Source organism: Acomys minous, assembly GCF_964271855.1.
Source record: "Acomys minous genome assembly, chromosome: 6".
Lineage (NCBI taxonomy): Eukaryota > Metazoa > Chordata > Mammalia > Rodentia > Muridae > Acomys > Acomys minous.
Window position 1 is genome coordinate 128900621 of NC_140487.1, and position 24578 is coordinate 128925198.

Genomic DNA, 24578 nt, shown 5'->3' on the forward strand with positions numbered 1-24578 from the left:
GGGACAGGACTGTGCGAGTGGGAGCCGAGAGATGCACAAAGCTGGTTCGCTATTCAGCAGTGACACCCTGTGCCTAGGTTTAGTGCTGCCCTGTCTGCCCTGCTCCTGTTTGACCATCTGCAGCTACCCCTACGGAGGCACTGCTGGTTCTAACACTTGTGGAGGAGGCTGCCAAGCCAAAGCCCAGGGGAGCTCGGGCTGACCATCCCAGGACAGAGGCTACCTTCACTGTCCACCCACTTGAGGGTGAGTGGGTGCTGCTGGTGCAGGCCACACATGTCTCGTACTTCCTCACAGAGGTCCTTGAACGTTGTCATGGCATCCACGCTGGTAATCAGGATGTCCCTGGGACAAAAGGACAAGGAATCTGTCACTAGGATGACATCTGAATCTGACCAAACCCTGTTTAGTTAGCCAAGTAACTGATTAGGTAAACGAAATGAAAACCGGGCCAGGCAGTAGTGGCACACGCCTTTTAATCCCAGCGCTCGGGACGCAGAGGCAGGTGGATCTCTGTGAGTTCAAAGGCAGCCTGGTCTACCAAAGAGAGTCCAGGACAGCCAAAGCTACACAGAGAAACCCTGTCTCGAAACACCCCCCCCCAAAAAAGAAAGAAATTAAAATCTTCCCCCACCGCCAAAAACAATGACGGTCCCCAACACAAAACAGAACCACTGGCCAGTTTTAAAAACGATCCCCATGACTCCACAGAGAACCAAGTTGAAGTGACAGAAGGCACCCCCACAGTGGAGGCCAAGCAACCGTCCCTACTGGGCACCGAAGGAAAGCCCAGGATGCAGACGCAAACCCACTGGCTTCATTCAGGTCAGTGTCAAGCAAGCCTTTTTCCAAAACCTTGGTGGTGGAGACCACGGCATGTTACCCAGAGAAACGGGAAGTTAATTAATCAAGCAGTTCTTGGGCATCCTAGTAGGACCTGACCCACCTCTACCCAGTGTAGAGTTCTGAAAGGCACAGTTCTTGGGAAATCAAACCTCAAGATGCAGTTGCCTTTTATCTTTTCATTCCTAAATGGGATTGAACCCTCTGTAGCAGGAGACGGCTCAGGCACATGACCTGGAGGAGGAAAGTGAGAAGTGGGGGTGTTGCTCCCCTATTTCCCTTATAAGGGGGTCAAGGCAACAAGTTTCCATGGAAACCGAGCAGGAACCACACCCTCAGAGAAGCTGCAGTGAAAATCAGCTGGTGTCTGACATCCCTGGAGAAGGCGGCTTAGGAGAGGAAGCCTGAAAAGCTCTGAAACAGAAACACTGGGGCCGGGGCTCCCCACGGGGCAGTCTGAACTGGGTCACACAACTGTCCATAAACAAAGACTCTGTCTACTAACAAAACTCAAAGCAACAAGGACGCAGCCCCTGCCCAGCCCCCAACACACCAGCCAGGCCTTCTGGGACCTCCTGGCCCAAGGATCTCCCCCCCAACTCTGCAGGGCCAGGGCCAGATGTCCCCCCACTGTCCCGACTTCCTGCCAAGACCAGCTAGCGAGTGCCTGCCCAGGGCCCCCACTTGTCGCAGGAGCTTATCCTGTCAAATCGTGACAGATAACAAAACTGAAGCTCAGACAGGATCGAAGTGAGGACTCCGAAGACCAAGCCATCACCCCCAGACACCTGTCTGTCACCAGGCTCACCCTGGCATGGTGCCTACATTACCCAGCATGCTCAGCACTGGCCAGCCTTCCAACCTCTTTCTGAACCCTTGGAAGCCATCCTCCGCCAACCTCGCTGGCACCCTTCAGCGCCCAGGGACAGGTAGACCATTCCTGTGACTCCTTAGTAGGCACCACATGAGGCTGAGCTACCACCCTGGCCATGTCTCACCTGAGTCAAGTGTTCTTTGGTGACAGTTTCTAAGCAAGAGCACCTCACAGAGGTTGAGAACGGCCTGGACGGGCCACAGCAGGTCCTCCAACATGAAAGTTGGTGACAAGAGCCTCAACAGGAGGGAAGAACCCACCATCTGTGATGTCTGAAGTTTAAAAAAGCAGGCACCTCAGCTCTGCACATCAGGCTCACTCCCCACCCCCACGAACACAGTGTTGCCTGACACTGGTGGCAGCACTCTGGGACAACAGGAGAGCAAGTGGCCATCGCTTAACACAGGGTTGCATCTTTGGTTCTTAGCTGTGGCTCTATCTCCTCCCTCGGGGCAGTGTCTGGTACTAGGGTCCCAGGACACTGCCTTCCTGGACAGCACATTGCCCTAACCCTCAGCTTTCACAGCTGAGAGACTGTCTCTGCATTTCTGCAACTGCCTGGTGTCGGGTATGTGGGGGAGAGGGGGGTGGGGGTGGGGGCTCAAGCTCTAGAGAGGCACCCAGTTGACAGATTTTAGGCTGGGGAGATGCCTCCTCCACAGGGGGGGGGGGAAACAGGGAGAGAAGGAAGAGGACAGGAAGGGGTGGAGGAAGGGAAAGAGGAGGGGCAGGGAGAGGAAGGGGGGGGCTCCACTTTTGTCAGCTGAGGAAACTGGAGTCAACAGGTTGAATTACACTGCCGGTAACCAAAGTGCTCCCCAGGGGCAAAAGGCAGGGAGGGTGGGCAAGACTGGCAGGTCCAGGACTAGGGGAACTGTCCAAGGTGAGCCATGACCCCAGAGTGCGGGCTGAACCTGTCCCTAAGGGAAGGACGGATCTCCCCGCCCCACCCCCACCCCACCCCCGGAGGCCCCAAGCTTTAGCAAGCGCCAACTGAACAGGAGTTGCTGAGCTTGGGGGGCTGGGGCAGGGATGGGGTTCCCGGCAGCTGAGACAGTCGCTACAGAATCCACAAGCTTGAGGGCACAGCTTCCGACCTGACATCTTTGGGTGGGGCTGACAGAAATCCTTCTTTCTCTGGCTCTACCAGAAGCCCCACCTCCAAGTCCAGGATCACCAGGAGTTGGCCACAGTGAGAGGGAACTGGCACGAATATTTCCATAACAAACTGTGGGGCTGGGGAGTCCCTGAGGCTGGAAAGCAAACCATCGCCCCTGAACTACCTCCGGAGGACCACAGCCACTTGTCTCTGTGGCTGGGACGGGCCACTCTGTAAAACTCCCAAGAATGCTGTTCAGCCACAGGGCCAGCATTCCGCTCCACTCCCTTCCTCCTTCCCAAGAGCAGTGACCCTTGACCCTTGACCCGGGAGTACCCAGGTCGGTTCCGGGAGGCAGCACCACCGAAGGAAGAAGCGGCCAAAAGCATTAGGCACCCACCGCCTTCTGTCTACACAATCAGAGACGCAAAATACCCAGCTGAGCCCGGGCGGATCAGACACCACCACTCTCCTCCCGTCACTCAATGCTCCGGGGCAACCACACTGACCACTGTCAAGTGCCCGATGCCCCTAAACCTCCCCTCTCCCGGAAAAACAAGGTGGAATCAGGGCTCAGGGCCGACGCCAGCCCCCAAAACCACCTCCAGGGAAGTGACGGAAGAGTCCATCATCTCTGTCCATAAATAAAGGGCAGGACTATGTTCTTCCCGGAGAGCTCCAAAAAGTTCTGTCCCCCCAAACAAAAGCCGTGAAAATGTGCCCTTATGTTGCCACAACAGCAGGCATTCTTGCGCGTGCCTTTACCTGGCTCAAAGATTTTTCCTTACGTTTAAACCAAAGCCAGTTTAAATAAGTGTTTTGATTTTTTTTTTTTAACGCACCAGAAGTTTTCACAGTCCGATGAAAACTTTTAGACCGTACAAATTTGTCCTTGATGTCCCTGACTTGAGCCCGCGGCTGGGAGCGCAACACCGCCCGCCTGCCGCGCGCACCTGGAGAAGAGATAGCGACGCGGAGCGCGCCCCGCCCTCGAGGCTTCCCTCGGGCCACATTCAAGGGCGCCACCGCCACCGCCGCCACCCGGGCGCCTCGCCGGCGCCTCCCCGCCTCCCTCGCGCGCAGCACCCCGACGGCCGCCGCGCGCTCACCCGCCGTAGTGCGCCTTCAGACGGACGCGTCCGCCGCTCCGGTCCATCTTGGGGTCGGTCCTGCTGGGCATGGCGCGCTCCGCCAGCCGCCGTCAGCGCTGCGTCCCAGGCGCACGGGCCATGGCTAGCGGCCCCCGCGCACGGCCGGGTTGCCAGGCGGGGCGGACGGCGGAACGCGGAAGGGGGCGCGCAGCGCGGGACCGACGGCGCCGGCCGCGCCAACTCCACGGAACTTGGGCGCTGCGCGGGGCGGGGGAGAGGGGGGCGCATCGGGCGGGGTGAGGGCGGAACCTGCCCGCCGAGACGGCCAATCCACGGGGCAGGAGGCACCTGTGGCCAATGAGGGCTCCCTGGGGCCGCCACCTGGGCCAATCCTCGCGCGGCCCAATAACGAGAGCGCAGGACGAACTACCTGGCGGGCGGGGCACGGCCACCTGCGGCCAATGGGAGCGCGCACGGTGCGCCTTTGCCCGGCAACCGGCGGCGACCCGAATAGCCCAGGGACTGCGGGGCCCCTCGGCTCCCTCCGCGCCTCGGAGCCCACTGAGCCTGTGGTGCGGAGGAGCCGGGCGAACTTGGAGGTGCGGTAGTGCGGCGCTTTCAGACCCTCGGCGCACGAACCCCAGCTGTCCGCGAGGTCCCCCCGAGGCTGCGAGGAGCTGAGCGCCTGGGCAGAGAGCGAGCCTGCCGGGCATCTCAGGCTGGGAAAGCCCGTCTACACTCGCTGCCTCTGCTCCAGTTCACTTCTCAGCCGGACACATCTGGAGAACCGTGAAGCCTTCTTCGCTCTTCGCCTTACATTCCACACATGTGCCTGGTTCTTCTTGGTGCCAGGCACTGAGGGTGACCCTGGAGGCCCGCCCTGGCCTTGGATCCTGCGTTCCCCCTAGAGGACAACCTGTTGTCACCCTGCTGGTGATCTATTTCTAATGGGTAATTTTTGTTTGTTTGTTTGTTTGTTTTGCTTGGTTGGTTGGTTGGTTTTTCCAGACAGGGTTTCTCTGTAGCTCTGGCTGCCCTGGACTCCTCTGTAGACCAGGCTGGCCTTGAGCTCAGAGATACATCTGAGTGCTGAAATTGAAGGCGTGCGTCATCGCCACCCTGTTCAAGTGCTTTTTAAACGCTTCCATCATAACTTTTAAAAATGTTGTCACACCCCTAATCCCAACATCTGAGAAGTTGAAGCTGGCCGACCTAGAGCCATAAGCCAGCCTAGGCTACATCCCCAGGAATGTCTCAGATAATAAATTCTCTTAACGCCCTTTGGTTTCTCTGCAGGTCGGCATGCCTGTGTCCACTATATTCCAGATATGTGTGATATTTTTGTTTATTTTAGTATTGGGACTTGAACTCAGAACCTTGCACATGTTAGGCAAGTGCTCTGCCACCAGCTACACCCTTAATTTTTTTTCAACTTTTTAATTTATGGGGTTTTTTGTTTGTCTTGTTTTGTTTTGAGACAGGGTTTCTCTGTGTAGCCTTGTAGCCTTGGCTGTCCTGGACCCTGATTTGTAGACCAGGCTGGCCTTGAACTCATGAAGATCTGCCTGCCTCTGCCTCCTGGACTGCTTTTTTTTTTTTTAAAGATTTATTTTTAAGGAAGGTGGTGCACACCTTTAATCCCAGCCTGGTCTACAGAACAGCCAGGGCTACACAGAGGAAACTGTGCCCCAAAAAGCAAAACAAATAAACAAAAACCCAAAAAGTTTATTTGCATTTTATGAACGTGAGTGTTGTTTTGAGCATGTGCACTCCTCAGAGCAGTGTGGCAGGTCCTCAGAGAGGGTGGCGGTGCCTTCACCACAGAGCCATCGCTACAACTCCTCAGCATTTACTCTGAGACATCGCCTCACGAAAACGCCTGGGCCAGCCTCAAATCCTTGTTCGAGCCTCGGTCTTCCAGGTAGCTAAGAGGACAGGCCTGGGCTAGGCTGCTGCTTGCTTGCACTTTTTCTTACTTTCTGGTTTGTTTGGTTTTTTTGAGGCGGCGTTCCGCTGTGTAGCCCAAGCTGTCCTGGGACTCAGAGGCTAGCCTCAAACTCAGACTGCTTACCCTTTCCTCCCAAGTGCTGGAATTGAAGCTTGCTCCTCTGCCATGCCTAGCTTACCTTTGACAGCAACACACCCACCCAGGCTGCGGTTCTCCAATGCTCTGGATGCACAGCCTTTATATTTTACTTTTAAATTTTTTTTTTTTAGGAATTTATAATAAATGTATTTAAAATAAAATCAGCCTTTACAAGATAAACATTCCTTTTGACTTAATAATTTGTTAGTTACATTTTTTACTATATTTTATTAATTTATTCATATTACATCTCAATGGTTATCCCATCCCTTGTATCCTCCCATTCCTCCTCCCTCCCATTTTCCCTTTACTCCCCTCCCCTATGACTGTGACTGAGGGGGACCTCCTCTCCCTGTATATGCTCATAGGGTATCAAGTCTCTTCTTGGTAGCTAATTTTTTTTTTTTAAGACCAGGGCTCCCTGTGTGGCCCCAGCTGGCCTAGAACTTGTGACCCTCCCGACTCATCAAGCACTGCCGTGCCCTGATCACATGACCGGTCAGTGTGGGTGCCCAGGCCCTCAGACACTGGTGGCTTCTCAAATAGATGCTCTCCCGACACCAACCAAGCATCATGCTCCCCGAAATCTTCCCAGCCCTTCTACCTGCATGCTCCTGAAAGTTCCCTCAGCACCCCAGGGCCACCACTGCCGTCCCTGTCCTCCCAAGGCTCTAGAGCGAAGCCTCCATGTCACACCCCGCAGCCCCCCCCCTCCCCACCCAACCCTGCCAGTTCTCCTTTACACCCCGGTGTGTCCTCATCACAATCTAACAGTAGGATCTTCCCGGATGCTCACTATGACCCCTTGGCCTAGCCTCCCTCTCTGCTGGGATCACTGCACCACGTCCAAGTTTTTAAAACAACACCCAGCACTCGGGAGACAGCAGAGGCAGGCAGATCGCTGTGAGTTCAAGGCCAGCCTGGCCTACAAAAAGTCAACCCTTGCTGGGGTTGTAGTCAGGGTTTAAAAGCCTCAGGCAGAAACTGGAGAGATTGCTTAACAGTAGAGAGCATGGTTGCCTTTCCAGAAGGTTCCTAGCACCCACATCCATCTAAAATTCCACTTCCGGGGGAATCCAGGGCCCTCTCTGGTCTCTGATCAGCAACACACTTGGCACACGTACATGCATGCAGGCAGAACATTCACACACATAAAAGAAACACTAGAACCCTTCAGCTGTCCCCCTTGCTCTTATGTGAAAGCCAGCTTTCCACCATGGCACGTAGGCCCTGGGGACGCCGTTCCGTTCTGTCATCTGACTCTGCATCCCTTGGCCCGAGGTCTTGGCACCTTCTCTGAAGCCTGCCCAGGCTGGTGCCACACCACTTTGAGTCTCTACCAAGTGAGCGGTCTGTTTCCACCTCCCCATCACCTTAAGGGAACTGGACAGAAAGTGACATGGTGACTGGCTAGGCACACTGATGAGCAGCAATCTTTTTCCAGCCCAGGTGGCCTTGGCCAGGGAAGTCCCTTTGGGAGCCTCAGTTCTGGGAGAGGAGTCTGGGGTACTCTAGTCCCGGTGAGGCAAAGTTGGGCTCATTGGCTTTTGGAGGGGCTCTGTTTTCCATGGGGGGGAGGGCAGTGACTCCCAGGCCCAGCCTTAGACCATGTACAGCCAGAGGGGTGGTAGGAGGGTGTCACCAGGGCCCCAGTGTCCTAAGAGCGTCCCCAGCACCCACCTATCCTGCACACACACACACACACACACACACACACACACACACCAGCTCTGTGGGGACAGGCCACTCACACACACACACACACCATCTCTGTGGGGACAGGCCACACACACACACACACACACACACCAGCTCTGTGGGGACAGGCCACTCACACACACACACACACACACACCAGCTCTGTGGGGACAGGCCACACACACACACACACACACACACACACACACACACACCAGCTCTGTGGGGACAGGCCACACACACACACACACACACACACACACACACACCAGCTCTGTGGGGACAGGCCACTCCCACAGTCAGACCCCAACCTGTGAGGCTTCAAGGTGAGGCGACCTGCCGCTTCCCCCTTGAATGGAGTTGGGGTGTTGTTGCCTGGCAGTAGACAACAGTAGATTTGTTCTCAAATTCGCCAGTGATTTCCCCTCTCTGGCTGGGTGTCCCCATGGCCTCTCTAGGCACCCAGTGTAATGAAATGAGATTTCTGGGGCCACCACAGGCTCCAGGACCTCCTGGGTGTTGTCCACCAAGGGGAGGGCAGGGTCACCACCAGCTTCCATGGACACCAGCCCATATAGTCACAGTAGAGTAGAAGGTGAGGCTTTGGGAACTTCCTGGGTGGGTAGGGTATGGAGTTGACCCTTAGAACCAGTACTGTGAGGCAGAGCCCCGGGGAGGGGGGGTGTGCAGACAGGGGAAACTGGCTGGGCAGCTGGGGACAGCCTTTCATTCCTCCTGGACACTACATACTCCCATAGTCACAAACAGAGCCTTGTTTTCCAAATGAAGAATGCTAGCTGGTTGTAAAAATATAAGCGGGGCTGGGTGGTGGTGGCGATGGTGGTGGCGGAGGCGGCGGTGGCGCCTCACGCCTTTAATCCCAACATTCGGGAGGCAGAGGCAGGCAGATTAATGTGAGCTCAAGGCCAGCCTGGTCTACAAAGTTAGTCTAGGACAGCCAAGACTACACAGAGAAACCTTGTCCCCAAAAAACAAAACAAAACAAATGTATAAATGGGTTTATACAGGTTCGGCTTCAGAGACGGTGAGCCAGCCCAAAGCCCAGCTGGGTGGGGAGCACCCTCTAGCCTGATTTTCACTCAGCTGGTGGAGGGTGCCTTTGGTTTCTGTTGCTGTCATAAAACGTGACCAAAAACAACCTAGGGAAGAAAGGGCCTATTTCACTCACAGTTCCATAGAACAGTTAATCATTGAAAGCAGTCAGGGCAGGAACTCAACCGGAAAAAGAGCCTGGAGGCAGGAGCCGAGGAGCCACGGAGGAGCGCTGTTAGCCGGCTTACCCCGTCCAACCACGACACCTCCCATCATGGGCTGGGCCCTGACACACCCCTAATTAAGAAAATGTCCTTCAGGTCCGCCTGCAGCACGGTCTTCTAAAGGCAGTTTCTCAATTGAGGCGCCCTCCCCTCAGATGACTGTAGCTGCGTAAAATTGACGTGAGGAACAGGGCAGAAACTTCCAGGTGTGGGGAAGGGTAAAGAGTGTCCAGTGGCTTGCAGAGGGTTAAATGAGGCCCCGCCCACCTCCCCGGGAGGCGTGGCTTCCCTGCGGGTCCTTTCCCCACCAGGGAAAGGAAACATTGCTCACATTTCCACGTGTGAGGCTGACCTGGGTGGGGTCTGGCAGAGACCCACCTGCTACAGGAAGGGCCCCGAGCATTTGCTGACAGGTGCTTGGTGCTCACAGCTGACAGTCTACAACAGATGTTTCCTTTCTTTGTTAGGGGTCACTGGATTTAGGGAAACCAACTAAAGTGACAACGCCCACTGCGTGCATTCATTCGTTCGTTCATTCGTTCGTTCGTTCATCTGATGTTGCTGGAGGTCCAATGAAGTGTCAAAAGTTGTGCAGCCATAAGCCAGGGTTTTCCTCGCAGGCAGCCTGTGCGTGCCAGTAGAGACAGGCCTCCTATAGGATGACAGTTCTGTGGGGCTGGAGATGTGGCCCCCGTTGCTGCACCATCAGGAGGACCCCACCCACAGAACGAGCTGGCCATCCGGCACATACCTGTAAAGCCCAGCCCTGAGTGGAAGGTAGAGGCAGGAGGATCACAGGCTTGCTGGCTTCCAGCCTAGCCAAGAAAACTCAAGAGGTTCAGGGAGAAGCCCCGCCTTACTCACACGTAAGTACACCGGGTCTTGGTTCCACCACCCAAAGCCGCTTGTGGAGGGAAGGGTTTGTTTGCCTTAGGTGTCATCCAAAGTCAAGAGCATCGAGGGAAGCCGAGGCAGGAGCCTGGAGAAGGCCGCCTGCCCAGGAGCGGCACCTCCCACAGTGGCCTGGGCCCTTTCATTAAATAGGTGACAGCTCTGCCGGGTATGGAAGACCAGGCCCTGGAAGAGGGTGGTATAGGAACCTAACAATGTTTTTTACGGGGGGAGGGAGGTGGGGATGATAGACATGCAACAGACCTATGGCCCTGGGAAGCGGGGAATGCTGGGAAAGCCAAAGCTATGGCTGTAGTGCGGAGGAGGAGGATAGCGAGTGGGTGAAATGGTCGGGGTGGCTGGGAGGACACACATCAGAAATCCTACGTGTCCATGGCCAGTTTTGCCTGGACTTTGCATTTTTCGCCTATGCTGCTGTTGGTCAGAGATGAGGGCCCTGTACGCCAGCTCCTTACTGCCCTCCACTGGCAGGCGCAGTACCGAGCATCCCCAGAAGGGGGCACAGGAGGGACTCAGCGGACAGGGCCTGTCTCTTTGTTACTTAAACAGATCCTGGTGCTGGCCTGGAAGCTGGGGTTACTCAGTGACCACAGCTCTGGCTGGTTGGACCCCCCCAGCACTGGGGGCGGGGCGCTCTGGGTCTTCATCCCCACACAGTCCTACTTTACCTTCTGGGCCCATGGGATGTCTCCTGTGTCTTCAGTTCTGTCTCTTGGGCCATATTTATTGATTGGTTTTATTTTTATGTTGTGCACATTGGTGTTTTGTCCTCATGTATGTCTGTGAGAGGGTGTCCGATCCTCGGGAATCGGACAGTTAGTTGTGAGCTGCCATGTGGGTGCTGGGAATTGAACCCAGGTCCTCCAGGAGACCAGCCAGTGCTCTTAACCGCTGAGCCATCACTCCAGCCTGGGTTTTGTTTTTTAAATGTATGATCTGCTAAAACAGGCCCCTTGGTGCAAGCTTGTAATTCCCACCTGTTTAGGAGACTGAGACAGAAATACCAAGGCAGCCTGGGCTGCAGTGTGAATTTAAACCCAGCCTGGGAAACCTAATAAGACCTTCATTCAGAATAAAAACTAAAAATGTGGACTGGGAATGTAACAGAGCGCTGGACTCTGATGGTGAGGTCCTAAGGTCAACTTTCAGTACCTCCAGAAACAAAGTAATTTTTGTTCTTTTGATTTAAATAGTAATTTGACTTTTTTTTTTTGCATTGGAATTTTTTGTCTCTTTTTAATTAAACATTATTTTTACCTATATATTTATATTATTACACATGTATGCAATAAACTACCTATAGCAGGAGGAACATTGACATAATCAGGAATTATATAAATGTTACATTCTTAGTGTTTTGGCTATTTATATTTGATAGCCTTTTTTTTTCCTTTTCTTTTTATTTTTGTTTGTTTGGTTTTTTTTGTTTGGTTTTTTTTTTGTTGTTGTTGTTGTTGTTTTTCAAGACAGGGTTTCTCTGTGTAGCCTTGGCTATCCTGAACTAACTTTGTAGACCAGGCTGGCCTTGAATTCACAGTGATCCACCTGCCTCCTGACTGCTGGGATTAAAGGTGTACGCCACCACACCCTGCCCATATTATAGCTTTTATTTACTGTGTCACTTGGAAATTTGTTCTATTGAAATCCTCCCAGAAATTATGTAAAGAATTATTCTATAGCCTTACACTTACTGTCAAAACTAAAAATAAATAGTGTTCTTCTATGTATTTAGTGCCGAGATGCAGAAAGCTGGGCTTCAACCCCAAGCTCTTCAGAAACCAGGCAAGTGTTCTCACCTGGAGTCCCAGCTCTCAGGATGCTCTGTGATGCTCCTAAGGTCAAATGCCAAGTATATCTCACCAAGAAAAGGACTTGCAATACATCTGTTGAAAAAAAAAAAAAACAAACACACACAGGCCAGAGCCGGGTGTGGTGGCACACACCTTTATCGCCAGCTCTTGGGAGGCAGAGGTAAGTGGGTCTCTGTGGGTCTCTGATCTACAAAGTGAGTTCCAGGACAGCCAAGGCTGTTATTACACAGAGAAACTCTGTCTCAAAAATAAATAAATAAATAGGCCAATGCAATGTGGAATCCAAAGCAGAAATTGAGAAACCCAGATAAAGCATGTCCTTCGTAGTGCAGAAATGAACTGTTTTGTACTGACAAATGTGCCGTGGCTATGTGAGATGTTAACTCAGTTTCTAGTCAGAGGATGAGCAGGAAACATATATATATCTTGCAACTCTCCAAAGTGAATTATGTAAGCCTTAAGCATCTATTTATTGTGTGTGTGTGTGGAGTGGGTGTGTGCACACATGCAACAGTGCACACGTGGAGGTCAGAGGACAGCTTGTGGCGATCCGTTCTCTCCTCCCATGTGGGGCCTAGGGACGGAGGTCAGGTTGGTAACAAGCGCCTTTGCCCTCTGAGCCATCACACCAGCCCTATTTTTATGAAATTCTTTAAATAAAACCCTTTTCAGAAAACAAAAACCTGTGAGCACTGACTGTGCACAATGTTCCTGCCTGTGTATGCATAGTTCTTCCTGGTGTGTGTGTGTGTGTGTGTGTGTGTGTGTGTGTTGCATCGGGATATTTTGAGTGTGGGTGATGCTAGGTCAGCAGAGGCAGATGAGCTAAGAGCTCTTGTGCGTTGCTGGGCCAAGAGGCTAGAGGGAAGGGAAGCTAGAGAAAGGAACAGAAGAGCTGTGAAATAACAGCCATCCATGGCTTTCCTACACACTTGCCAGCCAAACCGGAAAGGGGCCCAGGCTATGCTCTAGGGCTGTATCCTGCCCGGGGCATAATGTGACCCCCCCCCCTTTGCACCATGTCTCACTAACTAACCCTCACCCTCTCTCCCTAGGGTGCGGAGTCCTGACTTTTCTTCTGTAGGCCTGGGAGGCACCGGACCTGTCCCAGGATCCCATGGCTACAGAAGGCAGGACTGAGGCTCAAGGTCCCTGCAGGCCACATCAGTGCAACACATACACACTCACTCACTTTTCTCTACCTCGGCTGAACACAGTGATGCCCCTGTCTTGGGGCCTGCTAGGGACCAGGACCCCGGCCTGAATTACAGGTTAGGGGTGTTGTCAGAGCACATGGGCAGACAGAGAGGCAACTGCACTCCTGTGCTGCACCAGTCTGGAGACCTGGAAACAGCCTGGAGTTGCTTAAGACCCAGTGGAGGACGAGGGCCTCTGCCAGAACTGTGTCGCCATGGCAATGGCGGCAAGCACTCCAGGACTACAAGCACTATTTTAGCCCCCATGAAAATAGAGTAAAAAGGCTCCCCCGTCCTCCAGCCTGAGCCCCTCACTGGCGTTACGAAATCTGAGCTGTGGGATTGGGTGTCAAGCTGCCTGGAGGTCTGCGGCGTGGCTCAGACCCAGAATATGTCTGGCTCGTTCCTGGGTCAGGCTGGCAGCTTGTAGATGCACAGGCAGCTGAAACATGGTCCAGCAGGGCCTCTGGCCTGGCAAGGTTGTGGGACGGGGGAAGCCCCACCCCCAGCTGCCTACTAGGGACTGGTTTTTAGAAAACCAGAGGCAGCAGAGCCTAAGCAGCATCCATGCCCTCTGTTTTGAGCTTTCCAACTCAGGAGCCAGACCCAAGGAAAGACGTGGAAGTACAGACAGCTCTCGTACCTCGTGTTATCAGAAAGTCCCTGTGACGGCCAGGTGGGAGGTGCTTGTGAAGGCTAGCCCAAAGCTAGTGAAGGTTGCACATTTGCACACATAAACCAACCACCACACGTGACCCTGGCACTCACATGCCCTGCCAGGACATAAGGAGACATGCCCCTGCTGGGTGGCACTGGCCCCAGCAAACCAGCAGATGGAGGAGACACTGCTGCTCCGCAGGGAAGCTCCAGACCGAGACCTCGCAGCTCGCCTGTGTCCAGGTGTCGTCTTACTCTTTGGAAGCACCTGAGCTGTCTTGCAGAGAGTAGCTCATCGGGGTCTCCTCATCGGGGTCTCACGTCACTTTTGTAGCCTAGGACGCAGCAGCTGTGAGGCCATCCCAGGCGAGTGAGTGAGCTCAGGGTCTGACATCCCAACCCATCCCTACCCCCCATCCCCACCTCACCCCCTGCCCAGCCAAGCTGGCTGCACAGAACTTGTGGCTTTGGGCTCCCGAAGGTAAAGATACCGAGCAAGTCGCAAAACAAGGGGTTAATAGACCGCTTGGAAGTGAGGCACACAGGCAGGCGGGACAGTCCTCTGACACAGACAGAAGGCACAGGAGTTACCCAACCTCCACAGGCCTTGAGTTCCTCACGTGTGGTGTAAGGGCTAAGCCATCTCATCCCGAGTCGTGTAGGCTGCCAGGTGCAGAGCCCTGCCAGCTCCGTGCCAGCAGCCCACCTCTCTGCATGTCTTCCCAAAGGCTATTGGCACTTAAGAGGATATTTGAGCCAACTAATAAAAATGAATGGTATTCGCTGAGTGGCTGCAAGAGACGGGCCATGTTCTAGACGCTCTCTGAGGAAGAAGCAATATTGCCTGGTTTTTATGGGAAATGCTGACTTCACACCTGGAAAAAAATTCAACGTGTTTGTTTTTTCACGCAGGAGCCAGGGTAGCCAGAAAGCCCACTGTGGCGCTGTCATGAGTACGCTGTGCTAGAAACAGATGGGCAGATACACTGGTATTATTCCTCAATGTCTGAATTTATTGGACAGTTCAGAAATTCATAAGTTATGTTGATTTTTGTTGGCTATATTTTGCCAAGTAGTCCTGATTTCCCTTGATGGTTGGCTCTTAGCAAACAGATTCTTTATCCAATTTAATTATCATTAACTTGCAGATACAAAATACACATCATAAATGTGTAAATCTTTTCTCCTAAGGAGTTCTCTGAGAAAGAGTGAGTCCATCAGAGAAGCTGCTGGAGGCCCTGCCTCAGAGACAAGCCGCGGGGTCACAGGTTTGATTCCAGCCTCACGGTTGAGTGGTGCTGCAAAAGTGAGGGACAGGGACTGTGGAAGACACAGAAGTAAAAAAACAGAATTAGATTCAGACACATTATTGGATAGCTGGACCGACGGCAGTTTGAGAAGACTATAAAGCAGGAAGAGCCAAGCTGAAGCCCCCGGGAGAGTGGGAGTTCTCTGGTTGACAGTGCCTAGAAGTGCACACTGGATGGTTAGGTTACAGGTCGGGGGCAGCCATTGACACTGCAGCATATGGTGTCTTTTTGGGGGGGCGGTTTCGAAACAGGGTATTTCTGTGTTATCTTGGCTGTCCTAGACTCACTTTTGTAGACCAGGCTGGCCTCAAACTCAAAGTGATCCACCTGCCTCTGCCTTCCCAGTGCTGGCTCCCCACCACCACCCGAACGCGATGCCCTCTTTGCAGGGCCCCAGTGAGGGTGTCGCTCCCTCCTTCAGTGTGGTATATTCGATAAGTTCTTGGGCTTGGTTCTCCAGATACAGCTTTAACATGTCCCTATGCTCATATGGTCTAAGTTTACTTGGCAAATGTTTAGGGTGGTACCATGTTTACTGTTCAGTTTTCGCCTCATAGGTGGCGAGAGACAGGTGGTATTTGCAGGAATAGCAAGACACCGAGTCCTCCTGCCTCAGAAGGTGCACTCCAACTGAAGTCAAGTGCTGCTTGCAAAACAGGTCCCTCAGGGCAAGGCACAATCTGAAAGGCAGAACACAAAACAAAACCAGTGTTTTATACAATATGGAGTAAGGGCCTGATCTCAACTGAAACACAGGCTGGACGTCACCTCTTAGCATTCTCCTGCTTCTGCCTCCTGAACGCTGGGGTTACAACCATGCCTGGCAGGGGGAAGCAGAGGAGATTTATTTTGGCTCATAGTGTCAGAGGCGTCAGTTCATGGTCGCTTGATCCTGTCCCTTTGGGCCTCAGGCAAGGCAGAACAAAACAACTTCATGGCAGGGAGCACGGTAGCGCAAAGCTCTTCTCATAGCTGTGAGAGGCAGGAGCGAGCACAGCTCCGGTCACCTCTTCATCCCACGCAGTTCTCCCTCCTAAAAACTATCGCCATCTCCCGTTGTGGAAGTTTTGGGTTCTTCAAATACATTTTTGTTTTCATCCCAGGTGTGGGATATGGGGGCTGCTCCAGTTTGTACACAGCTGACAACTGCCTCCTGAGAGGACACGAGTGGCCTTTGTCAGCTGGGAACTGCCTGGTGCAGGGGCGTGGCCTTTGTCAGCTGGGAACTGCCTGGTGCAGGGGCGTGGCCTTTGGCAGCTGGGAACTGCCTGGTGCAGGGGCGTGGCCTTTGGCAGCTGGGAACTGCCTGGTGCAGGGGCGTGGTCTTTGGCAGATGGAATAAATACGAAACCACGCGTGTGAGAGAGGGGAGGGCTGTGAGAAGAACGCTTAGAGGAGACGGTCAGAGGAGGAAAAGAAGGCTACTGCTGTGCTTGCTATTGTTGCTGGCTGAATATCCTGACCACGGAGGTTGGTATCACCCCAAAGGCCCTGACGACCCTAAACAGCAGGAAGTAGCCAAAGAGAGCTACGCCCCCTCTCCCCACGAACCTTCATTCTCTCCTACCTGGTGTTGGGGTGTTGAGAGGGATTGGGGTGGATAACGGAGAAAGGGATATAAGAAACCAAAATAAAAATAAGATTTTAAAAGTATACTAACAAGTGGTGGCTAGACGTAGGGCTTAGAATATTGAAAAATCTGGGCACTAATACCGCTGCATCCTCTCCTGCTTTACTCCAAAGGGGATTCTCTGGTTTGGTTTTGTCATCTTCCTGCATTCTGTTTTTTAAGAGGTTGAGAGAATGGTTGAACAATTGGAAAAGTTGTGAATGGATATACAGGGGTTTGGAAACACACACACACACACAAATGGATGACTTAGGAAAATGAAAAGGTTCGCTCAGTTCTCTCCTCTGGGAAAGGGTTGCAGTTTGTGGGCAGAGGCTGAGGTGCTTGGGTAGCAGAGAGCGCCGCTGGTGAAGGGAGAACACCTGGTAACTGAGGGCTGGAGTTTCCCGCAATTGCCGTCCTGCCCTGCTCCAGGCACTTACGTGTCAAGTGCCCACAACCCCTGGGCAAGCTGAGGAGCCAGGAGGAGCAGAAGGGCCATACAGGGTGAAAGGGTTAAAGAGAAACAGCCCATTTCAAGAAAAAAAGGTTAATCTTGGGCAAACTGAGCTGCCAGAAGAGCAGTTCTCCAGTTATGAGATCACCACCATTAACTTTCCCAGTAGCCACCGAAAGCCTCAGATATCAAAACGCTCGGTCCTTCAATTGCAGTAAATTCGGTCATTTGAAAAGAAATTGTGACCAAACCTCTAAAAGCCTAAGAGCTCAAAATGACCGGTGAGTTAACTTTAAGAAATAATAGGGTGTGTTCCGCCAGAGAGGCAAACACACGGTTGAGGAGATACTAGGTTCTCGGCAAGAATGTTTCAGTTTCCTGGAGTTTGTAGCTAGTGTGATAAAAGGGGTCATTTGACTAGTGAATGCAGATCCCAAAAGGCAACCGCTTGCCGTTAGAATTTGGAGCCACCTCTGCTCAGGTGAGAAACAACAGCAGGGAACTGAGCAGAAAGCAGGGTTTATATAGGATTCCTTGGGGCTGGGGTGAAGCTTTCTAGAGCGTGGATTTCCGGGGTGAGGGTTAGTGGGATCTCAGTTCCTAAGCTTTTGGGCGAGTTCAGGAGCTGTTGATGGCTTTCTGTGGCAGGCTCGGGGACTGGAAAAGCTTCTGTTTCTTGGTCCCGATCTTGGGCTTGGGGTGAAATCCAGATCAGGGTGTTCTTTTTTTTTTTTTTTTTTGGTTTTTTGGCTTTTTAAGACAGGGTTTCTCTGTGTAGTCTCGACTGTCCTGGACTCACTTTGTAGACCAGGCTGGCCTCGAACCCACAGCGATCCGCCTGCCTCTGCCTCCCAAGTGCTGGGATTAAAGGCGTGCGCCACCACGCCCGGCCCAGATCAGGGTGTTCTTTCCTTTGTAGTTTTACCCCACACGCTGTCTTCTGCTCAGTTCTATGCTGCTTCTCGCTGGAGCAGAGGCAGCCACAGTCCTGGGTTCTTCCTTCACAATAAACCTCTTGTGTGAGATCTGTTGTGTGGTGTGACTTTGGCTCTCAGCTGCTAGGGTGTTTATTCTCAGAGCCGGAACAGTTACACGGATGCTCTGACTTAGAAAGGCTCTCCTGGTGCTTGTATCCCCCTCAGGAGCTGAGATGCTGTGGGATCCTATCCCTTATCTCTGCTCCACATGCAACAAGCTCACCTAACAGCTCACTGATTGCTGCACCAGTGACCATCAGTTAAATGTTTCCCTGAGTCCGAGGAAGTAACCATGGAGCAGTCTCTCTGTGTAGCCTTGGCTGTCCTAGACTCGCTTTGTAGACCAGGCTGGCCTCGAACTCACAGAGATCCACCTGTCTCTGCCTCCCGAGTGCTGGGATTAAAGGCAAATGCCACCACGCCTGGCTTTTGTCTCATACTCTTTTGGTTTTGGTTTAACTCTCTAAAACTTTTGCTAAGGTATAAGTCTTGAGATTTGTAAGACTACTGTGTAAATTTTCCATACCTCAAGATTCATAAGTATTTTGGTTATGATTAAACCTGTAACAAAAGGGTTAACTTAGAGCTCATAACCCCTGGGGTTGATAGTTAAGAATCTATACATAGGTAGTCTTAAGGAAACGTGTGGCTTGCTGCCATCTTAGCCCATGTTCCCCCATCAGGATGGAGGCAGCTATGTGGCTGACACCCGTCTTTGCTGGGGTTGAAAAGGACGGATTTTACCGTGCGACTTCACTCACATCTTGATTAGAAGGGAGCACGTGGCATAAGCCAAGCAAGGAAAACGCAACTTCTCTTAGCTGTGAGGCCCAGGCGAATCATTCCTTCACTATCACGCTAACAAGCCTCCCCCTTAGCACCCTCAACCCACAGCCTCTTCTCTCCGCCTCTGTCCTCTTCTGTCTCCCTTTCTCCCTCCTCAGAGATAGGCTGTCCAAATCAACCCTCTCAGGTGCCCACTCTCAGCCCTGAGTCCTCCCTCTACTTGTTGTACTTGACCATGGGACGCTCTGTACCCACCCCCAGCCCAGCCATGGTTCTCCCTGTGCGGGAGGTTGCCTGGGTAGATGGCTTGCTCAGGGTACACGTCCCCTTCTCCTCAAGTGAACGCTCTCAAATAGCAGAAAGCCAGGGGCTCTACGGATTCCAAAAGGTTTACTCTTCTGTCCCTTTAACCTTTTTTTTCCTTCTTGTATATGCTAGTTGGGTTGTTTAATAAAGTTTAATTGTTAATAAACAGAGCCAACACTCTACACTGCTAGTTCTTCCACCGTTATTAAAGAATTCCAGTGTATTACCATCTTCTGTGCTGTTTATATCTCACCAACAATCTCCCACCCCACACCCCAGGGGTGCAGGCGAGGCTGGGACCAGGCAGGCAGCACCCACCTGACTAATGCCTCCCACCCAGCCAGGGCTGAGGCCGCCCCTGACAAGACCCCTGACAATGGAATTACAATACCCAAGGGGGCGTCCTTGCTAGGGATAATTTTATAACTGCCTCCAGGTTGGTCTCCACAAAGCTGCCCTTAAAGGGGTAAATTATGAAAAAAAAAAATAAATCACCAAGGTCATCCAGGACAAACAGAAAGATCTGTCTCAATTCCCAGAGCATCCCACGAAGGCTCTCTTGCACTATACCAATCTGGATCTCGAGTCTCCAGATGGCAAACAACTCCCTCTGACATAGTTACCCTGGTCCTAGGGCCAAGACTATAAACACTAGAGAAAGGATGTCTGACTCCACAGGCAGAAGTCGTAGCCATGGTCTTCGAGGTGTACCATGGAATAGATGAAAAAGCCTAAAAACAAAAATACCTGTGTATAAGTGGTTTGGCTGCAGCCAGAGGTATGTTCCTGTAAATGAGTCTGAGGAGGTGTAGCTTTAAGACTTATTAAATAAGCGCTTTTTTTTTTTTTTTTTTGATTTTCCGAGACAGGGTTTTTCTCTGTGTGGCCTTGGCTGTCCTATTGCTGTCTTCTCTCCTCACCTCCTGTTCCACCATAGCGGGCAAGGGTCTCCAAACGCTACCCCCTTCCCCAGTGCTCTCTCCTCGGGTAGCCGGTAGAGGACGCCATATTTACCTTTCAGCCATGCCCATGTCTCAACAGTTCAAGCTGACTCGCGTTGCCGATTTGGTGTGTAAACGTGTTCTCTCCTTGTCTGCTTCTGCCCGTTACACTTGCCCGAGTAGCCCGTGCGCGTGGGTGTTTAACATGAAGAGACCTCAACCTCTAAGCAACAGCCCGTCCTAACAGGGCTGGGAAATTGCTCTGTATGCGGCTGTCAGCTCCCTTAGCCAGCTCTCCCTCTCTGGGGCTTACAACCCGTGTCTGTTCTCTCTATGACCAAAAAAGGAAGATTACTGTGGAAAGTGACCAGAAACTTAAGAGCGGTTACCCACATTGGTCCTGTCAATACTGTGGGACAAGCCTCGGGCATCATAGTTGCCTATGAGCTACTGAATAACACGGTGCCTGGCCTCTTTGGAGAGTGCTCGCTGTGTGTCCTTCCCAGGTCAAACTCACAACCAGCATTCACAGCCTCGTCCATCGGACTATTAGACTCTCACCTCAGCTCTCTTTAACTGCCAAATACCACCATCACTTCTTGTCTTTCTTCTGCATAACAGACTGTTTTAGCCCCTCAGGGACACTCTTCTCCCCCCCTCCCCCGAGACAGGGTTTCTCTGTGTAGCCTTGGCTGTCCCGAACTCACTTTTTAGACCAGGCTGGCCTCAAACTCACAGTGTGATCCACCTGCCTCTGCCTCCCAGGTGCTGGGATTAAAGGCGTGCGACACCACGCCTGGCCCAGATCCAAAAGTTTTCTAACCAGACTTGCAATCAGTGGCTACTACAGTATTACTGGCCCTAGCTACCAAGCCAGAGACCTGGGACTCCCAATTATACCATAATGGTGAAGGTCAAGATCACCCCAAGGACTTCAACACCCCTATTCAGCAGGACTTAGTCTAATAATGACATCACCATCCCTTTCCTGACCCCTGTTTGTTTATCAATAATAAACAAAATAGAGGGTAGCCCCTAGAATCATACAAGTGGCCAGGCCCCTTCCCTGAGGACCTCCAACTACCAGGTTCTGCCTGCAGAACACTGTACCCGCCCTAACAGCTGGACCCAGCCTTTGCCCAAAAAGTAAAAAGCCCAAACTCTGGTATTGAAATCCCCACCAATCCTCACCCTGGAAAGCTCCATCCCTGGAAAGCTCCATCCCCAAGAAATCCCATATAAGCCCTGTCTGCCTGCAGCTTCTCACCCCAGCAGAGGCAGCCGCCTTCCTGGGCTCTTCTCCCAATAACTGTCTTGTGTGCGGTTTATTGTGTGGTGTGACTTTCTTGTATTCCCAGGGTGCCTTCCCCTCAGAGCTGTAGCACTCAGACTGCTGTTCCTTCCCCCAGAACCCACAGGCGCTGAAGAGAGAAGGTCTGGAAGCCAAAAGACTTACTGCTGGAGCTTCCTACAGGCAAACAGTTGCCTGGTGGCTGCTGTGTGGTCAGGGTGACCACGGCTAGCACCTAGAAGGGTGTGTGTCACTGCACCAGGGGCACCAAAGCCTTGAGAGGAGCTCCCCAGGAGTGGGTGGGAAGGGAACTGACTCACCCAGGCATGGCCTCAATCCCTGGGTCTTACTGCAGCTGAGGGGAGAGTTGCTGAACTCATCAACTTCCCGGTGTGTGTGTGTATGTGTGTGTGTGTGTGTGTGTGTGTGTGTGTGTGTGTGTCTGTTGCTACAATGACAGCTACCACCTTCCAGTCAGTCACAAATGGGCTTAATGTGGCACCTACGCTCGTAGGTAAGCAGTGGTAGGGGTGGGTTGCAGGTGGCCTGGCTGGCCCTGGCTGAAACAGCAGCCAGAGGGCACAGAGCTCACTCTCTGCTAGTACTGCAGCCTGGGGGTGTCCACCCTGCTAGCAAGCATTAGGGACCTGGGGCAGTCGCTCGCTGGTGGTGCTTAGCGGGGAGAGAGAGATGCCCAGTGGGCTGCCCTCTCGCTGCCAGGAATTTTCCCCTTTCCCTTTCTCTCCCGGCCACGTCTCCTGTTTCTGGGGTTGCCATCTGTCCTGACTGAGTTCACTAGCTTCCCCCCTGGAAGCTTCACGCCCCAAACCTCAGAAATGTAGCTTATTTGGAAGTAGAGATTTTGTAGATATATAACTGGCCAAGGTGAGCCATACTCACGTATGCAGGTATCTGTATAAGAAGGGAAGGGACAGAAACAAGCCACGTGACAAGGACAAAGAGATCAGAGCGGTACATCACAAAGCCAAGTACAGGCAGCACGGGAAACGGAGGGAGGTCGGGTAAACTCTGCGCTGGAGCCAACCCTACCTGCTCCTCAGGTTAGAACTCACGGCCTCCAGAGCTCTAACAGAACAGATTTGTAGCCCTGGAAATTAGACACCTCAAGGCCAGCCTTGTCCCAGCTCTTCTTGAGAGCAACACAGGAGAAGTCAGCCCTCCACGCGGGCTCCTTTCGATACCCTGTGTGTCTGCGCACCTCGAGCCTGGGAGTTTGTCTTGTCCTCGCTGTCAGAGACAAACGGGGCTCTGTCTCCTGACATCCAGGCCCCCTTACTCCATCAGCCTCCGGCCTTGTTGTGTGTGTGTGTGGGGGGGCAGTACGGAGCGGTCCACATTCAAAGCATGTGCCCCAGCCCAGGACAAAGAGAAAGGGAGCTATGAACTCCACGAGCTGTCCCTGCTAGAATGAAAAGCCTCCTGCCTGTCACCCTTCCGTCCCCGCAGGCAGGAGGCTCTGGCATCCTCTTTCCAAGCTGGCTCTTCTCAGCTGCAGCCCTTGATCCACCCCCTAGCCTGTCCTCACCCTTGTCCTCACCACCGGAACAGAAGCCGGTGTTTGAAAAGCATCAGTCCTTCCCCGTCCTTCCTCCTGCCCTGTAAACATGTGGGCAGAAATAGAAGCCTGCAGGCTGGAGGGAGTGATTGCTGGTTGCAGAATCAGGCGAAGGCTGCTGCCCGGGTGGGCCCGGCTGCGTGGGAGCCCAAGGCAATCGCAAAGGCCGCTTTAAATAGCTCCCCGTGGGTACATGCAGCAGAAAGAGGGCAGACCGCAGGCGGCAGGAGGCAGGGCAGAGGAGGGTGCTGAAGCGGGTGGGTCGTGCAGTAGGAGAGGGGTAAGGCACCGGCCTCTGGGTCCAGGGGAACTCATCGGCTCTGAGAACTTAAACCCACCAGTGCCCCCCCCCAAGAGCTCCGGAGCTGGCCGTGCCTGCTCCCTTCCCTGGGAGTGGGGCCTGGGCTGCAGGAAGGCTGAGAATTGACGATGAGTAGTCCTGCACTATCTGCAGTGGGCACCGTCTAGGATCTGGTCCCCTACCCCAGGCTGAACCATGAGAGGAAACTGTAACCACGCATGCAGGAGCGCGTAAAGGACAGAGAGGTACAGCGGTGAAGAGGTGCCCCCACCCCCACCCCCACCCCCACCCCGGTGCCTCTGGGCCCGAGTGGGGGCATTCCTGTTCCTTGGCTGTCCCAGGATGGTTGGGTTTGTTCTGCCTGTCCTGCTGTCAGGAGCTGGATCCCCAGCCAGCCCAGATCTAGCTTTGGTTGGCCGCTTGCCCTCTGCTGGCTCTTAGGCCCGTTCTATTGTAGCTCTGGCCTCACTAGGGCCCAGTGGCCCCACCCACCGATGGCCTGTAAAGCCACATGACCTCCTTTAGCACAGAGCAGCCAAGGTGCCCAGAGGGAGGAGTCCTTAGGTCATGGATCTCTGGGATGGAGACAAAGAATGAGCACTGGTCTGGTCTGAGCAGGGAGGCCAATGCCTGCCTCTGCGCTTTGAGAACAACGTGCTTCTGTGTCCCTCCTGAGCCCTTCGGTGACTTTACGGTCCTGCCACCTACAATGGTTTGGGGCTGTACAGGGCACTGGCCAGGTCCTACTAAAGACATTCTTACTGGGCCACACAGTGACTTGCCATGCTCCTTGGCAAGTGGGGAACCACCAGGACTAATGGGTCATGGTGTGGTGCCACCCTGGTTAAGCAGAGTGGTGAGTCGTGCTGACTCTGTCACCCCTTGAGCCGTTAGCTGCTGACTGTGACCGAGGTTGAAAAGCTGTTCTGCTAATTGTACCCTTTGCCTCTTCTACATGGGAAAGCTGGACCCCTTTATTAGGAGTCGCCTGTCACATGCTCCGATGGCGTCAGGGCCCCCAGCTGCTGTGGGAAGTAGCCTGGCTTCTGCATCTCTGCCTTTCCTGATGCTCCAGACACAGAGCTCACCGTCTGGGGTGCAGCCCCTGAACTTCCCTGGCTCCAGATATGTTCCAGTTCTGAGATTTTTTTTTTAGGGAGGCATTTCAAAAGCATGGGGTGTTGGAATCAAGGGTTCTCAGATCTGCTTCTGCCCTAGTGAAAAAAAATGGCCCCAAAGTAGCCCAGTGACAGGGAGGGACAGATGCCGGCATCACCAACCCAAGCCCCTCCCCCAGTGTCATTCTCTGTTAGTCAGCCTCCTTGCTGGGCCCCTAACCCCCTTGCTTTCCCTGCATAGTGTGTGTTTACTCTAGATTTTATGTGTTTCCTAGGCCACCCCTGGCTACATCCTTCCTGTATAGCCCGTGGCAGAAAAGACAACAGTGCAATTACCACGTGCAGCAAAGACAGTAACCGGC

General features: G+C 53.1%; 1 protein-coding gene across 1 annotated transcript in view; it reads right to left on the reverse strand.

The window, feature by feature from the left end:
- PRKCZ (protein kinase C zeta) overlaps positions 1-4168 on the reverse strand; it is a 106102-nt gene extending 101934 nt beyond the window's left edge. Inside the window, exons 1-2 of the mRNA XM_084785314.1 lie at positions 3926-4168; positions 224-345 (exon numbers count right to left, since the gene is read on the reverse strand). Of these exons, the coding sequence (XP_084641440.1) occupies positions 224-345; positions 3926-3996 (193 nt within the window). The 5' untranslated portion in view covers positions 3997-4168. The remainder of the gene's footprint in view (positions 1-223; positions 346-3925) is intronic.
- Between the last annotated feature and the right edge of the window lie 20410 nt (positions 4169-24578).